This window comes from Oncorhynchus tshawytscha, linkage group LG06, assembly GCF_018296145.1.
Source record: "Oncorhynchus tshawytscha isolate Ot180627B linkage group LG06, Otsh_v2.0, whole genome shotgun sequence".
Lineage (NCBI taxonomy): Eukaryota > Metazoa > Chordata > Actinopteri > Salmoniformes > Salmonidae > Oncorhynchus > Oncorhynchus tshawytscha.
In genome coordinates, this window is record NC_056434.1 from 27175227 (window position 1) to 27193637 (window position 18411).

The 18411-nt window shown below is 42.7% G+C and overlaps 1 protein-coding gene across 2 annotated transcripts in view; it reads right to left on the bottom strand.

Annotated features, from left to right (window-relative positions):
* The window catches only part of LOC112252347 (guanine nucleotide-binding protein G(o) subunit alpha), a 180056-nt gene that overhangs the window by 10455 nt on the left and 151190 nt on the right, over nucleotides 1-18411 (bottom strand). The window contains exons 5-8 of one of the 2 annotated variants that reach the window (XM_042323128.1): nucleotides 13459-13587; nucleotides 8162-8291; nucleotides 2374-2527; nucleotides 1-1824 (exon numbers count right to left, since the gene is read on the bottom strand). The exon at nucleotides 1-1824 is cut by the window's left edge and continues 2291 nt beyond it. In XM_042323128.1, coding sequence (XP_042179062.1) covers nucleotides 1637-1824; nucleotides 2374-2527; nucleotides 8162-8291; nucleotides 13459-13587 — 601 coding nt within the window. In that variant the 3' untranslated portion in view covers nucleotides 1-1636. The remainder of the gene's footprint in view (nucleotides 1825-2373; nucleotides 2528-8161; nucleotides 8292-13458; nucleotides 13588-18411) is intronic. The other variant, XM_042323129.1, reaches the window with a different exon arrangement.

Here is an 18411-nt window from a genome sequence, read left to right on the forward strand (position 1 = left end):
TTACAGAGCCCCTAGAATCACTGCAGTGACTAGAGTATCAGAGTCATCTAACACACGAGGCTGCACCTACCAGCTAAGGCAGGCGTGGTGCTAAGAACGATCATCATGGTAACATCTTCCCTACCCCCACTCACCCGGCACCTACATGGGTGTGATGCTGTGAGGCAGACAAATTAGTACTTTCTAAGAGATGGCGATTCCTACAGCCATGACAAGAAACGAGTACAGGTTTTTGTACAGCTAAACGAGGAGGGTGGTATCAGACCACCCCCCGATTTAGGAAGCGGCATATTATTTGGCAAGAAACCAAGAAGTTTTGACCCTTCTTAGAGTGGTTTGGCATTATTTGGCAGAAGAACAGGGAGGGTGTTGTGACATTTGGTGTCCTCCCTGAGGGTCTGTGTAATGGGGAATGGAACAGCTGTTTTCTGGATAATTATTCCACAGATACCTAATCCTCTTACAGTAAACCACAAACAGATACTACTTTATCTGCTCTAACACACACAGAAACTTCCTGCTCCTTAGCCTATTCACTCTCCCATTAAATATGGCATTGGCACCAGTAAGATAAAATAGCTACTGACATAGCCAGGCCAATCACCATAAAGTAAACAACTCCAAGTGCTTGATTGAGACTGCTGAGGCACCTAAACTGCAACAGGAAATTATAGACTAAATATGACAGTTGAATATTTCTACATCTCAACTATTAGCTCTAACTCAACTTCAGGCAGTGACTATGTTGATTGTCACAAATGGTCTCCATTTCTTACCCAATTACACTGCTTAGTAAAAATTTACCCTTCAGTAAGGCCACTACAGTGTAAATTAAATATTTGGTTGTACTTTCAAACCTTACACATTTCAAACCCAATCATTGAATCTCACAAAACTTCTAGTGACAACAAAACAACAACTAAAATCTCAGAACCTACATGACATATAAGCAGAACAGAAGAAAAAAAATCCACCCAAAAATTCACATTATTTATACAGTACCATCTTCCATTAGCCGCAAACAAATCCCCAACTCATCAACTCCAATTCCGACTTAAGTGTTTCACGAAACCGTCCAGGCACAAATTCCTTTCATATCAGATGACTATTACTCAATAAGCAAAATGCCAAATTACAATAGATACTTTGTTGGTAAAGATGAGCAGTTTTCCTTGTAACCTGTAGATGATAGTTTATCTCTGGTGGTGACCCAATGCCACTTATACACGGTTACACAACAGCAATAACTGCCTTAGTGTTTTAGTAAAACAGCATATCTTCTGAAATAACCTACCGCTACCATGACTTTGCTACAAATGTATCAAATGCATGTCTATAATATCTGCATTCTTTCTTCGGAAATGTGGTTCACCATGGATGTCCAGATTGTCTTGAACAGTTTTGCAGGTGAGTGATTGTCAAAATGTATATTCTTTATTATCTCCCTTTTCTGTATTCACTTCGACTGAGGATGTTCAATGCCTGAGGCACAAAATACAGCTGTCTCTCTTTATACAACGGAATTAAAATGTCTTAATATTTAACAAATCTAAAAGGTGAATTCATTTGATATGTGGGTGAGGGAAAAGTGGAGGAGAAGGGTCAATCCAGGGACACATTGGGTCTATCCTCTGGGTTAATACAGGCCACAACCACGCAGGTTGTTGGCGATGATGACGTCGGTGACGGCGTCAAACACAAACTGGATGTTGTTGGTGTCGGTGGCACAGGTGACGTGGGCATACACTTCCTTGTGGAGGGACTTGTTCCTGCTCTCGTACTGAGACTGAATGTGGCCCACTGCCTCTATGAAGGTGTCCGCGCCTGCAGAAAGGTTTGAAAGGGCAAGAGAAAGAGGAAATGGAGAAAATATATTTACAGGACCAGAGAGAGGAAGGATGTGGAAAGAAGGTGGGGTGAATAAAATAAAATAGAAATAGAAAGAGGAAAATAAAAGTGGAAGAAAAGCAGACAAAACAAAAGAAGGATATGAGGACAAGAAAAACTGAAGAATGGATTTTAAAAAATATATAGTTTTTTCAAATATTTCACACCTAATGTAAAACCAAATGTCTTTCTAAGTGGCTGGATTATCGTGTAACTGCAGAGGGAGGCCTTGGTTTACACAGAGAGTACAGCAGGCCAGACAGACTCCTTGGCTGCTCTGCACTATAAGCCCTAAGATGATAACATGGAGTCATGCCAGGTAAGGGATGAGTAACTTCTGATTCCAAATGCTAATCATCCCACTTCAAGCCTTTCTACACATTATCCCTCCCTCCCACACTAGCCCTTCTTCTACTTGTCCCTCCTGCTGCTACTACATCCCTCTCTTTTCTCCTAGCTCAGCAGCCTCCACTCTTCATCAATTACCTGTGTACTCAGAGAAGCAGATACTAAGGGGAGATTTCTTAATTTTCTGCTCGAATATGTCCTTCTTGTTGAGAAATAGAATGATGGAGGTGTCTGTGAACCATTTGTTGTTACAGATGCTGTCGAACAGCTTCATAGACTCATGCATGCGGTTCTGTGGGTAGAGAAAACAACATGTCAGTCAGTCTGCTGTGTGGCTCTCTTTCTAACTATGTCTCACACACACACACACACACACACACACACACAAAATAAGAGAAGAATCAAGTGAAGACAGGAAACTACAAAGCAGAACAGAAACTAAACTGTAGATGCCCTTTCCAGGAGTTTCCCGTAAGAGCCCAGAACATTCTAAAATACAGTGTCTACATTATTTCATTATCATTATCCTGTTTGCCACAGTGTCATGGTAATATGTTAAGTATGACAAGTACGCAGCATCCTGGGAGGTTAGCCAAGTTCATGCACAATGTTATTAGGTAGGTCGTTCCACGAAAATAGTGCCTTTTGCGTCCCTTTAATATTTTAAGTAGAAATAGTGCACCAATATTGAATTTTAAAAGCCTATATATATTAAATTAAGTGCCCTTTTAATGTAGACCACATGGAGAATTCAATAAATCGGATTTTTAAAATATGAATAAAGGCTTGCCAAAGTGCCAAAATGTAACATCTTCACATGTCCCTCCGTCAACACTGTGTCACTTCTAAGATTTTAACCCACTTCATCCTAAAATAAGTCACCATCACCCTACTTATTGTGTTGCTTTGAAAAAGTAATTTCTAAAGATGTTAATTTATTTAATGTGATTAGTGATTATTTTATGTCTGTCCCTCATTTTGAGGCCAACCCTTTTATGTGAACTGAACTTTCATTTTAATATGGTGAAACTATTCCTTTTTAAATATATTATTTTAAAGAAACACTGAACATCTAATAGTCAAATCATAGTGTAAAAGCAGGTGAGCTGGTTCTACTCCTTTTGGCAAGTGTGTTTTTCAGGTGTTTTGTGGTGGAAAACTGAGCCGGTCAAGCATAACAGGTCAACCCTGATACCCATAGATAGACAGCATAGACAAGTTTTACAAATAAAACATTTTGTGAACCTTGCATTCAAGTAAATTAAGTGAAATCAAAAGTTTGTTTTGATCAAGTTATACTTCTCAAAAGACACAGAATTGGTGGAACGACCCAGGTAGCCTAAGTCTTGGACAAACCCTGTATGCTTCTCTCTAGAACAGAGATGGGAAGGCATGCAAATACATTTCTAGGTATTTTATGTTATTTAAAAATTGTGTTTGCCTGTTTAAATGTTAATTCAGAGTTGAAAGCAGACACTCTCTCTGATGTGAGTGAATTGTTGCCTTGTTCTCAATCACAGTGGAAAAGACAGAGAACACAGTCATGACACCTCCTTCACAGCCAATCACAATCCACTTAGAGCACCAGAGAGGGCTCGCACAGCCAATCAGATCAAGAGCAGAGGAAAGCCCTGAGACAGCCAATCAGATTAAATAGAGCAGAGGGACTCACTGAAAGAGCCAATTACAGAACAACCCAAAAGAGTACATAAGATAAGTCAGAGACTGGAGTTCTTGTAGAAAATATAAGAGAAAGAAAGAGAGGAAATAAGAAAACTAATAACCATAATTAAACATGTATCTCATGAGGTGAATCAGCATCTGATGAGTAAAACTTTGAGAACAAGGCAACACATACAGAAACCAGTGTCATATATACATTTTTACAGACACTCTTATCCAGAGCAACCTACAGGAGCAATTAGAGTTAAGTACCTTGCTCAAGGGCACATCCACAGATGCGTCACCTAGTCAGCTCAGGGATTCTAACCAGTGACCTTTCCGTTACTGGCACAACGCTCTTAACAGTTAGGCTACCTGCCGCCCATATACATACAATCATATCCTCACAGTGAAAATCCCAGGTAAACACACACATGCTGAACACACACACATAATTACATCACAACCAAAAGGAGTGCTGCTTTCAACTCTTTCCAGATGATTTTGGATTCTTTGTCCTTGTGAAAGGTTTCATACCTGTGCATATGTTTGGTGGGAGGACCCTCTGTGGAACCAGGTGGGTTTTTAGCATTTGCCGATTGGTTAGAGAGGACAGCCGATGGCGAGAGATGACAGGAGAGGAGCTGAGACGAGAAGACGTTGAAGGAGAGACGAGAGCTGCTGGGGGGTTGGGGGAGCGCAGTGGAACAGAGATGGACATGCACGAGAGCCCAAATCAACTCATCTCCCCCCTCTCAAACACAACGCATGTATGCACAAACAAAAACGCACGCATAGTCATGTGCACGCACGCATGTACGCATGCTTGCACACGCGCACCCCACACACACACACACACACACACACACACACACACACACACACACTCCCCCAACGGTGAATGGAAAAAATTGTAGAGCAGGCAGGAAGAACCCAAACCAAACCTCGCAGTCAAATTAATGGACAGAATTGCTGTAGAAAATCTGCACTGCTGTGCACATCTTTGAGGGTGTGCCAGTACTTGCATGAAGAGGAAAAACAGGAAAAGACAGCCAGAGAGCGAGAGATAAATGCAAATTTGTTTGTTGAAGTAGTGTGTGTGTGTGTGTGTGTGTGTGTGTGTGTGTGTGTGTGTGCAGTCGCACACGCGTGCGGGCCTGTGCATATGAGTCCAGGAGTAAACAAATATGACTTTGATTTAGGAGTCTGTCAATCTGTCAGAGGCATAGTTCAATAGAGACTGTCAGACGCATAGTTCATATTTCAATAGAGCCTTCCTTTTTTGGTTTATCATGTCTGTAAATCTACTCTGATACATTTAGTTGTGTTTTCAAATAGGATTATCCTGACCTCGCTATATTAATATTTAAAAAATGAACCCATAAACGCACGTTCTCCTCTCCTGACTGCATGTGCTGGCATAAAAATAGAATGAATACATGGACATCCCCATTCCAGTCAATCATGACATAATGGGTGGACTGGCGGCCATTGCCAGTGTACCGATAGCAGCAAAGCAGGAAGTACAATATGAGCTGAAATATGTGCTGCGATTTCTTAATTCAACTCAACTGATATTACAAAAATACATTAAATTGTATGAGCCACATCAGTTAACATTTGAAAGAACATTGCATCGCAATACCAGGCAGCCATTGCAAGTGTACCCATGAGTTTACCTGTGAAATCAATAATGTCTATCTGCAGACAGTGGTTACTGCATGCTGTGCCCACAACATGCCGCGTCCACTGCTAGCGCTGTCTCTGGCCCACACTCCAGCACAGTAGGTGGCGGTAATGCACCAACCGCCAAAAAACCCCACAGAAGAAGAAGGAGGCTTCTAGCTAGCTAGGGGACACGGGTACGCCGTGTCTTTCACCCCGCCTACAGAGCACTGCTTTCTGCAGTTCTGTTAACGTTACTGATAGGAAGGTAACGTTAGCTAGCTAGCGTAGCCAACCCAACTCTCGCATGGCACTACCCACGTCTCAATCAATGGCAGTGGGCACGTGGTGGGCGCGGCATGTAGTTTAAAAAATTGTTTAAAAAAAAAAAAGTACCTTTATTTAACCAGGTAGGCTAGTTGAGAACAAGTTCTCATTTACAACTGCGACCTGGCCAAGATAAAGCATCGCAGTGCGACACATACAACAACACAGAGTTACATGGAGTAAACAAACATATAGTCAATAATACATTTGAAAAAGTCTTGCACAGTGTGTGCAAATGAGGTAGGATAAAGGAGGTACGGCAATAAATAGGCCATAGTGGCAAAATAATTACAATATAGCAATTAAACACTGGAATGGTAGATGTGCAGAAGATGAATGTGCAAGTAGAGATACTGGGGTGCAAAGGAGCAAAATAAATAAATAAATAACAGTATGGGGATGAGGTGGTTGGATGGCCTATTTATAGATGGGCTATGTACAGGTGCAGTGATCTGTGAGCTGCTCTGACAGCTGGTGCTTAAAGTTAGTGAGGGAGTCTCCAGCTTCAGTGATTTTTGCAGTTCGTTCCAGTCATTGGCAGCAGAGAACTGGAAGGAAAGGCAGCCAAAGAAGGAATTGGCTTTGGGGGTGGCCAGTGAAATATACCTGCTGGGGCGTGTGCTACGGTGGGTGCTGCTATGGTGATCAGTGAGCTGAGATAAGGCAGGGCTTTACCTAGCAAAGACTTATAGATGACCTGGAGCCAGTGGGTTTGGCGACGAATATGAAGCGAGGGCCAGCCAGCGAGAGCATACAGGTCGCAGTGGTGGTTAGTATATGGGGCTTTGATGACAATATGGATGGCACTGTGATAGACTGCATCCAATTTGCTGAGTAGAGTGTTGGAGGCAATTTTGTAAATGACATCGCCGAAGTCAAGGATCGGTAGGATAGTCAGTTTTACGAGAGTATGTTTGGCAGCATGAGTAAAGGATGCTTTGTTGCGAAATAGGATGCCGATTCTAGACTTAATTTTGGATTGGAGATGTTTAATATGAGTCTGGAAGGAGAGTTTACAGTCTAACCAGACACCTTGGTATTTGTAGTTGTCCACATATTCTAAGTCAGAACCATCCAGAGTAGTGATGCTGGACGGGCGGGCAGGTGTGGGCAGCGATTGGTTGAAGAGCATGCATTTAGTTTTACTTGCATTTAAGAGCAGTTGGAGGCCACGGAAGGAGAGTCCACGGAAGGAGAGTTGTATGGCATTGAAGCTGGTCTGGAGGTTAGATAACACAGTGTCCAGAGAAGGGCCAGAGGTATACAGAATGGTGTCATCTGCATAGAGGTGGATCAGAGAATCACCAGCAGCAAGAGCAACATCGAGCCGGCCCGAGAATTGTACCCTGTGGTAGCCTCATAGAGACTGCCAGAGGTCCGGACAACAGGTGCTCTGATTTGACACGGCAGTCCCACCGCAGATAGACCCTACTCAGTCAAATTGCCAGGGTTAGAAGTTCCAAGCCTGTTCTAGTCATTCTATTTCTATTTGTGATGCTGCTGCTTCATTCCAGAGGGAGTTGCCTAGGCAACCCAAGACTCATTTTCTTGTTTCAGCGAGGAGGAACAATTTCATCATCTTGAAAAGAGTCCATGTTACGACAGAGACGTACTCAAACGCAGGAATGCCCGGCCCTCCAGTCTTCAGTCAGCCCTTTGTTCCATACACACACAGCAAAAATGTTTTTTACAGTTATGACGGTTTATTTTATTTTCATGACGGTCTACACCATAACCGTCGGTTACAAGGTTATACGGTTATGCCAACCCTAGCACAAACACCAGCTGATACAACTAGAGGTTATGGTAAAGGACTGGGTGGAACCAGATGGGAAGTGTGACTGCTGTGTTTGCATGGAGAGAAATAAAGTAGCCTAACTGTGTGGTCTAATTTATAATGTTATGTTATGGACAGCACCTCACATATTTTACGTATCAAAAAATGTATATTCAAAATGAATCTACACTTACATGTAAATGGTCATATCATTAAAAGCTTCTGTACATTTTATATGCGTTTCATAGCAGAGCTAGCTAAACCTTTACAGTACAGGAAGGAGGATCCACGGATAAAAGGCATGGTAATTGTGAACCCTAACCTCAACATGAGTAGCAGGAAACCAGGGATGTGTACAGTACAAAGCCCCTGCTGTTCATTATGTTGATGTCTTCAACGAAGGAAACATATATGACTAATATGCTGCACTACAGAGTGCTGTGCAGAGATATGGACACAATTAATTAATGGTGTGTTTGCGTGTGTGTGACTTACCGTGGTCTCATCTTCATGCAGGACCTGGTCATACCCACTCAGTGCCACACAGAAGATAATGGCTGTCACGTCCTCAAAGCAGTGGATCCATTTCTTCCTCTCCGACCTCTGTCCTCCCACATCAAAGAGCCTACAGAACACACACACCATACGTTACACACTCACAGAAAAACACATTTTTATTTACAATACTAGGCCTACCCCAGCCAAACCCGGGCAACATTGGGCACCGCCCTATGGGACTCCCAATCGTGGCCAGCTGTGATACAGCCCTGATTTGAACCAGGGACTGCAGTGACACCTCTTGCATTAAGATGCAGTGCCTTAGACCGCTGCACTACTTGGGAGCCCAATTTTGAGCCCCTCCCTACATCTGAAGAAACTTGGGGTTTCAAAGTGTTTGCAGTCACAGAAGGTCTCCTACTACTTATTTTCTTTGCATTATTCGAGGTCTACAACACTACATCTTTTTAGTTATATATGACCAGTTGTCATTTTCTGCAAATAAATGCTCTAAAAGACAATATTGTTATTTGGAATTTGGGAGAAATGTTGTCAGTAGTTTAAGGAATAAAACAAAATTTTAATTTTACCCAAACACATACCTATAAATAGTAAAACCAGATAAACTGATCATTTTGCAGTGGTCTCAATGTTTTCCAGAGCTGTATATACAGTATTTAAGGTCAGGACAACCTCGAGCTGCTGGGGTAACTGGAAAAAGTCCTGGACCACTAAACTAAAACAGTCTTTCTTCAGTACCGGAACATTATGTTAGCGTTAGTAAAAAGCCTGTCAGAGAGACAGTCTTAGGATCAGGAATGAATGGAACACTACAACCCGACAGCCCTGCAGCCTCTCTCTGCACACCACTGATTTAAACATACTATATTAACAAGTTATTTTCATCCTGTCTTTTATGTTCTCAATCAGCTGACTAAGTGAGGTGAAGGAGATAAACAAAGAGCTGCTTTGTGCTAGCACTTAGTAGGCAGTCAGGCAGGCCACTGTGAGGAACAGAGGAAAAATACAAGCTCTCTGTTTTGTGACAGACATTTTTTTTTATAGTAACATGATCGTGTTACACCAAGCTAAACAAGGTAAATTGCAGATGTAATTTGTTTTTTTTTACACATCCCACTTTTTATTGTACACCAGATAATACTGAATGATTTAAACTTGAATGTATCTCCAGATTTGGCAGTTCTAGAGTAATTAACTAGAGCATAGAATTAAAATGTAGATTCAGTCACAGCTTCTTTTCTCCCAGCGCACTGTACTGATCCAGGTGCTCATTTATTTATAAAAAATAACATTTTAATTCCCATGGTACAATAATGGAAAACCTATTAACCTAGGGTAGAATCCATGAATGTACAGTTGAAGTCAGAAGTTTACATACACCTTAGCCAAATACATTTGAACTCGGTTATTCACAATTCCTGACATTTAATCCTAGTAAAAATTCTCTGTCTTAGATCAGTTAGGATCACCACTTTATTTTAAGAATGTAAAATGTCAGAATAATAGTAGAGAGAATGATTTATTCCAGCTTTTATTTCTTTCATCACATTCCCAGTGGGTCAGAAGTTTACATACACTCAATTAGTGTTTGGTAGCATTGCCTTTAAATTGTTTAACTTGGGTCAAACGTTTTGGGTAGCCTTCCACAAGCTTCCCACAGTAAGTTGTGTGAATTTTGGCCCATTCGTGGTGTGTAATGGAGTCAGGTTTGTAGGCTTCCTTGCCCGAACACGCTTTTTCAGTTCTGCCCACACATTTTCTATAGAATTGAGGTCAGGGCTTTGTGATGGCCACGCAAATACTTTGACTTTGTTGTCCGTAAGCCATTTTGCCACAACTTTGGAAGTACGCTTGGGGTCATTGTCCATTTGGAAGACCCAATTGTGACCAAGCTTTAACTTCATGACTGATATCCACAATTTTCCATCCACATAATTTTCCTTCTTCATGAAGCCATCTATTTTGTGAAGTGCACCAGTCCCTCTTGCAGCAAAGCATCCCCACAACATGCTGCTGCCACCCCCGTGCTTCACGGTTGCGATGGTGTTCTTCGGCTTGCAAGCCTCCCCCTTTAACTCCAAACATAACGATGGTCATTATGGCCAAACAGTTCTATTTTTGTTTCATCAGACCAGAGGACATTTCTCCAAAAAGAAAGATCTTTGTCCCCATGTGCAGTTGCAAACCGTAGTCTGGCTTTTTTTATGGCGGTATTGGAGCAGTGGCTTCTTCCTTGCTGAGAGGCCTTTCAGGTTACGTCGACTCGTTTTACTGTGGATATAGATACTTTTGTACTTGTTTCCTCCAGCATCTTCACAAGGTCCTTTGCTGTTGTTCTGGGATTGATTTGCACTTTTTGCACCAAAGTACGTTCATCTCTAGGAGACAACACGTCTCCTTCCTGAGCGGTATGATGGCTGCGTGGTTCCATGGTGTTTATACTTGCGTACCATTGTTTGTACAGATGAAGGTGGTACCTTCAGTCGTTTGGAAATTGCTCCCAAGGATGTACCAGACTTGTGGAGGTCTACAATTATTTTTCTGAGTTCTTGGCTGATTTACAGTGGGGCAAAAAAGTATTTAGTCAGCCACCAATTGTGCAAGTTCTCCCACTTAAAAAGATGAGAGGCCTGTAATTTTCATCATAGGTACACTTAAACTATGACAGACAAAATGAGAAGGAAAAAAATCCAGAAAATCACATTGTAGGATTTTTAATGAATTAATTTGCATATTATGGTGGAAAATAAGTATTTGGTCAATAACAAAAGTTTATCTCAATACGTTGTTATATACCCTTTGTTGGCAATGACAGAGGTCAAACGTTTTCTGTAAGTCTTCACAAGGTTTTCACACACTGTTGCTGGTATTTTGGCCCATTCCTCCATGCAGATCTCCTCTAGAGCAGTGATGTTTTGGGGCTGTTGCTGGGCAACACGGACTTTCAACTCCCTCCAAAAATGTTCTATGGGGTTGAGATCTGGAGACTGGCTGGGCCACTCCAGGACCATGATTTTCCCATGATATCAAGCAAAGAGGCACTGAGTTTGAAGGTAGGCCTTGAAATACATCCACAGGTACACCTCCAATTGACTCAAATGATGTCAATTAGCCTATCAGAAGCTTCTAAAGCCATGATATAATTTTCTGGAATTTTCCAAGCTGTTTAAAGGCACAGTCAACTTAATGCATGTAATATTCTGACCCACTGGAATTTTGATACAGTGCATTATAAGTGAAATAATCTGTCTGTAAGCAATTGTTGGAAAAATGACTTGTGTCATGCACAAAGTAGATGTCCTAAACTGACTTGCCAAAACTATAGTTTGTTAACAAGACATTTGTGGAGTGGTTGAAAAACAAGTTTTAATGTCTCCAACCTAAGTGTATGTAAACCTCCGACTTCAACTGTATGGCAATCTCCATTTAAGCACACATACTGTATTTACCAAGTATTCCCTTTACATGGTTTCATGAAAAGATCAACGTAAATGCAGCATAACCAATGCATCTATTTTCTAAATACTGAAAGGAGTTGGAGTAGGGATCATCAACTAGATTCAGTCGAGGGCAGATTTCTTCTTGAGCGGATTGTCAGAACATAATTAAAAATCCTTTGTAGACTGCAAATTGACCGCAAGCACCCCAAACAGATATGTTTGACTAAAACAACAATTTGTATTGTATTTGTATATGCTGGAAGTCGGAAAGCAAGTGCAGGTGGTGAGTTTAATAATAACCGGAACATTGGACAATATAACAAACACGAGTAGCGTATAGACATGAAACACAAACAGAATCAATAATGCCCGGGGAAAGAACCAAAGGGAGTGACAGATATAGGGGAGGTAATCAAGAAGGTGATCGTGTCCAGGTGCGTCTCATGAGGCACAGGTGCACATAACGATGGTGGTGCGTAATAATGAGTAAACTGGCGACGAGTGCCAGAGAGGGGGAGTGGCTCCAGCCACAGGACGCTGGCCAAAGGGACGGTCCAGAAGGACCAGGAGCGGACCGGTCGATTCTGCTGAGGTGCGGGAACCAGTCGACCCAGCTGAGGCGCGGGAACCAGCCGACCCGGCTGAGGCACTGGAACCAGTCGACCCGGCTGGGGCGCGGGAACCAGTCGAGTCGGCTGAGGCGTGGGAACTAGTCGAGCCGGGTGAGGCGCGGGAACCAGTCATGGCCGGGTGAGGCGCGGGAACCAGTCGAGCCGGGTGAGGCGCGGGAACCAGTCGAGCCGGGTGAGGCGCGGGAACCAGTCGAGCCGGCTGAGGCGCGGGAACCAGTCGAGCCGGCTGAGCCGTGGGAGCCTGACAAGGCTTGAGAACCTGTCGAGCCAGCTGAAGAATGGAATCCTGACGAGCTAGCTGAGGCATCCCCGGTAGCTTCGGCAATGGAAGCCTGACGAGCCAACCGAAGCTTGAGAACCTGTCGACCAGAGGCTGGTGTTTTATGGGTACTATTTAATGAAGCTGCCAGTTGAGGACTTGTGAGGCATCTGTTTCTCAAACTTGACACTCTAATGTACTTGTCCTCTTGCTCAGTTGTGCACCGGGGCCTCTCACTCCTCTTTCTATTATGGTTAGATCCAGTTTGCGCTGTTCTATGAAGGGAGTAGTACAAAGCGTTGTACGAAATTTTCAGTTTCTTGGAAATTTCTCGCATGGAATAGCCTACATTTCTCAGAACAAGAATAGACTGATGAGTTTCAGAAGAAAGTTCTTTGATTTCTAGCCATTTTGAGCCTGTAATCAAACCCACAAGTGCTGATGCTCCAGATACTCAGCTAGTCTAAAGAAGGCCAGTTTTATTGCTTCTTTAATCAGGACAGTTTCAGCTGTGCTAACATAATTGCAAAATTATTTTCTAATGATCAATTAGCCTTTTAAAACTATAAACTTGGATTAGCTAACACAACGTGCCATTGGAACACAGGAGTGATGGTTGCTGATAATGGGCCTCTGTACGCCTATGTAGATATTCCATTAAAAATCTGTCATTTCTAGCTACAATAGTGATTTACAACATAAACCATGTCTACACTGTATTTCTTTTCAATTTTATGTTATTTTAATGGACAAAAAAAATGCTTTTCTTTAAAAAAAAAAGGACATTTCTAAGTGACCCAAAATTTTGAACGGTAGTGTATATATTTTTTTCTTTGCTAAGAAAACATGGGTGGCCAAATAAAATCCCCCATGGGCCACCAGTTGGGGAAACCTGCAGAAGAACATTTGAGAAGGAAGAGGAGCACTGAGCTAGTGTCTCACCTGAAGTGCAGGTTCTTGAAGACAAAGTGAGTTTCTACGATGCCAGTGGTCTTGACTCGGGTTCTGAGAATGTCCTGCTCTGTGGGCTGGTAGTCAGGAGCACCGATCCGGTCTAAACTGTCTAGGTAGCTGGGGAGAGAGATAGAGATGCCAGTTAGGATCAATGCATTGGACTCTGTTTTCAACCCTAAACTCTGTGGACTGAGACAGGGGGTCTGAACTCTGTTCTTCTGGGGCCACAAGTGCACAATGGTTTCATTCACCACAGAATTTAATTAAATCATAGATTGGAGAAGGAGTAGTCTGCCCTGCTCCCCTGAGCCTGGATGAGGGACTGACAAAAAACTTATAGCCTAATGACAACCTGGCATTGGAATCTGAAGAGCTGGAGCAGTGCACTACAGTTACGAGGGCCATCGTGGACATTTTGGATAGGACATGTCGAAGACTATGCTACATTTGAGCTATGGGCCCACATCAGCTAGAGTAGCTGGGATTGCTTAGGACTGGGTGCAAACCTGCTGCTCCACATGCAGGAGAGGTAACAATCAAGAGAGGGAAAATAGACAATGATGACATCCATCTTGCTAGGGGTCAACAAAACATTACAGTAAGTACCTCATGATGTTTCTCACACAAATGCACGCACACACACGGAGACACATTTTTTACAAACATTTTCTATTTTCATTTTCTAATCACATAGGGATAATAACAAAACAATAACAATTCACAGAGTGCCTCACGTTGTTTCTCTCACACACTCACACACACTCACTCACTCACTCACTCAAATAGAAACATATTCTCTCCCGCCATCTGTGTTTATGTGTAATGGTGTCATTCACTGATCTGAGTCCAGTTGAGAGCCGTTGGGCTTCGCTTGACAGCTGCAGTATTCAGCAGCAGTGTGTGAACATTCCAACCTGGCCACAGCCTGGTGACACAACCAACTGAGGGGGGCATTTACACTGCATATAACGCAAACATAAGTTGCATAGAACCACAGTGCAGTATGTTGCTGAATGGTTTTGAATGTATGCACACGTGAAATGAGTGATAAATGAGTGATAAATGATTGACAAGTCGATGTCCAGCGGTAGATGTGCTGCATCCGTTGCCAAGCTCTCAGTTCGGGTGGCAGGGTGCCAAGCACTAATGCAGCTCATTAACAGTAGTGCCTAAATACCTGGGCTGTGTCCACACTGTCTGCCTGTCTGTCCATGATATAGGGAGGGGGGCAGAGAGGATGACGCAGAGAGAAAAATAGGAAGAGGCCCGAGGTCAGGGAGTTAGAGGAAGAGCAGTGGGGGAGACCTGTGATGTAACTGCTGGAGCTAGAATGAGATATGACATCTGTACAAAGTGTGTCCATAACTCACACTGACATGGTCATTTTAACCCAGATGAAACTACTCCAGAGAGTGGATTCACCCTGCCCTGCCATTACAGGCCAGCCAATCTGCTCAGAGAGATGTAGTAAACCTCAATGTCTCCAGGGGGCGACAATAAGACAACTGGGGTTATAGTCAGAGGGACATCAAGCTTGAGACCCTGGGTCTCGACCTGGTAAGAAGAGGGGCTGTGCAACTGGGTACTGGACCTCCTGACGGGCCGCCCCCAGGTGGTGAGGGTAGGTAACAACATCTCCACCCCGCTGATCCTCAACACTGGGGCCCCACAAGGGTGCGTTCTGAACTGCGTGGCCACGCACGCCTCCAACTCAATCATCAAGTTTGCGGACGACACAACAGTGGTAGGCTTGATTACCAACAACGACGAGACGGCTTACAAGGAGGAGGTGAGGGCCCTCGCAGTGTGACTCAACGTCAACATGTGACTCAACGTCAACAAAACTAAGGAGATGATTGTGGACTTCAGGAAACAGCAGAGGGAACACCCCCCTATCCACATCGATGGAACAGTAGTGGAGAGGGTAGTAAGTTTTAAGTTCCTCGGCGTACACATCACAGACAAACTGAATTGGTCCACCCACACAGACAGCATCGTGAAGAAGGCGCAGCAGCGCCTCTTCAACCTCAGGAGGCTGAAGTAATTCGTAAGGCTCTCCAGAGGGTAGTGAGGTCTGCACAACATATCACCGGGGGCAAACTACCTGCCCTCCAGGACACCTACACCACCCGATGTCACAGGAAGGCCATAAAGATCATCAAGGACAACAACCACCCGAGCCACTGCCTGTTCACCCCGCTATCATCCAGAAGGCGAGGTCAGTACAGGTGCATCAAAGCTGGGACCGAGAGACTGAAAAACAGCTTCTATCTCAAGGCCATCAGACTGTTAAACAGCCACCACTAACATTGAGTGGCTGCTGCCAACACACTGACTCAACTCCAGCCACTTTAATAATGGGAATTGATGGGAATTGATGTAAAATATATCACTAGCCACTTTAAACAATGCTACTTAATATAATGTTTACATACCCTACATTATTTATCTCATATGTATACGTATATACTGTATTCTATATCATCTATTGCATCTTTATGTAATACATGTATCACTAGCCACTTTAAACTATGCCACTTTGTTTACATACTCATCTCATATGTATATACTGTACTCGATACCATCTACTGCATCTTGCATCCTGCATCCTACTCTTATGGTAGGTACACCTATTGCGCATCTCTTGGCAGTAGTACTGTAGACTAATTTATCACTGACCTCAACCCAGTCTCTTAGAGCATTCACAGTCAGTCCACTAACACCCCTATCAGATTACAGCAAAAACACACTCTACTTGAACAGAGCCACGCTCAATCACGAGGGATCAAAGCCAAAGGAACTGAATAATATTAATAAATGCGATAGATGGAAGGAAAATAGGGTGGAAATCTACCAAGAAACAATTAGGCAACAACAAATTAAATTCCTTCTAGACAATTTCCTAGACAAAAGGTTTCACTGTAATAGTGAAGGTGTAAACTTGGCAGTAGAAAACCTAAACAGTATTTGACCTCTCAGCTTACCTATCAAATCAAAAAAATCAAGCAGACAAACTATATGAAAATGAACAACACTGACAAATGGTTTGATGAAGAATGGATAAACCTAAGAAATTGAGAAACCTATCCTACCAAAAACATAGAGACCCAGAAAACCTGAGCCTACACCTTCACTATGGTGAATCACTAAAACAATACAGACATACATTACGGAAAAAGATGAACAGCACGTGAGAAATCAATGAACTTCTGGTCAAATTGGAAAACTCGAAACAAACAACAACACAAATAGTTATCAAAAACGGAGATGTATGGATAAACCACTTATCTAATCTTTTTGGCTCAATAACAAAGAACAAATAGTAAAAACATATACAGTGGGGCAAAAAAGTATTTAAGTTCTCCCACTTAAAAAGATAAGAGAGGCCTGTAATTTTCATCATAGGTACACTTCAACTATGACAGACAAAATTAGAAAAAAAATGAAAATAAGTATTGGGTCAATAACAAAAGTTTATCTCAATACTTTGTTATATACCCTTTGTTGGCAATGACAAGTCTTCACAAGGTTTTCACACACTGTTGCTGGTATTTTGGCCCATTCTTCCATGCAGATCTCCTCTAGAGCAGTGATGTTTTGGGGCTGTTGTTGGGCAACAGGGACTTTCAACTCCCTCCAAAGATTTTCTATGGGGTTGAGATCTGGAGACTGGCTAGGCCACTCCAGGACCTTGAAATGCTTCTTACGAAACCACTCCTTCGTTGCCTGGGCGGTGTGTTTGGGATCATTGTCATGTTGAAAGACCCAGCCACGTTTCATCTTCAATGCCCTTGCTGATGGAAGGAGGTTTTCACTCAAAATCTCATGATACATGGCCCCATTCATTCTTTCCTTTACACGGATCAGTCGTCCTGGTCCCTTTGCAGAAAAACAGCCCCAAAGCATGATGTTTCCACCCCCATGCTTCACAGTAGGTATGGTGTTCTTTGGATGCAACTCAGCATTCTTTGTCCTCCAAACACGACGAGTTGAGTTTTTACCAAAAAGTTATATTTTGGTTTCATCTGACCATATGACATTCTCCCAATCTTCTTCTGGATCATCCAAATGCTCTCTAGCAAACTTCAGACGGGCCTGGACATGTACTGGCTTAAGCAGGGGGACACGTCTGGCACTGCAGGATTTGAGTCCCTGGCGGCGTAGTGTGTTACTGATGGTAGGCTTTGTTACTTTGGTCCCAGCTCTCTGCAGGTCATTCACTAGGTCCCCCGTGTGGTTCTGGGATTTTTGCTCACCGTTCTTGTGATGATTTTGACCCCACGGGGTGAGATCTTGCGTGGAGCCCCAGATCGAGGGAGATTATCAGTGGTCTTGTATGTCTTCCATTTCCTAATAATTGCTCCCACAGTTGATTTCTTCAAACCAAGCTGCTTACCTATTGCAGATTCAGTCTTCCTAGCCTGGTGCAGGTCTACAATTTTGTTTCTGGTGTCCTTTGACAGCTCTTTGGTCTTGGCCATAGTGGAGTTTGGAGTGTGACTGTTTGAGGTTGTGGACAGGTGTCTTTTATATTGATAACAAGTTCAAACAGGTGCCATTAATACAGGTAACGAGTGGAGGACAGAGGAGCCTCTTAAAGAAGAAGTTATAGGTCTGTGAGAGCCAGAAATCTTGCTTGTTCGTAGGTGACCAAATACTTATTTTCCACCATAATTTGTAAATAAATTCATTAAAAATCCTACAATGTGATTTTCTGGATTTTTTCTCTCATTTTGTCTTTCATAGTTGAAGTGTACTACCTATGATGAAAATTACAGGCCTCTCTCATCTTTTTAAGTGGGAGAACTTGCACAATTGGTGGCTGACTAAATAGTTTTTTGCCCCACTGTACATGGTCAAATACAAATCTTAGAATCAACTATTAAATACTACCAGAACACACTGGATTCTCAAATTACATTGAATGAACTACAAGACAAA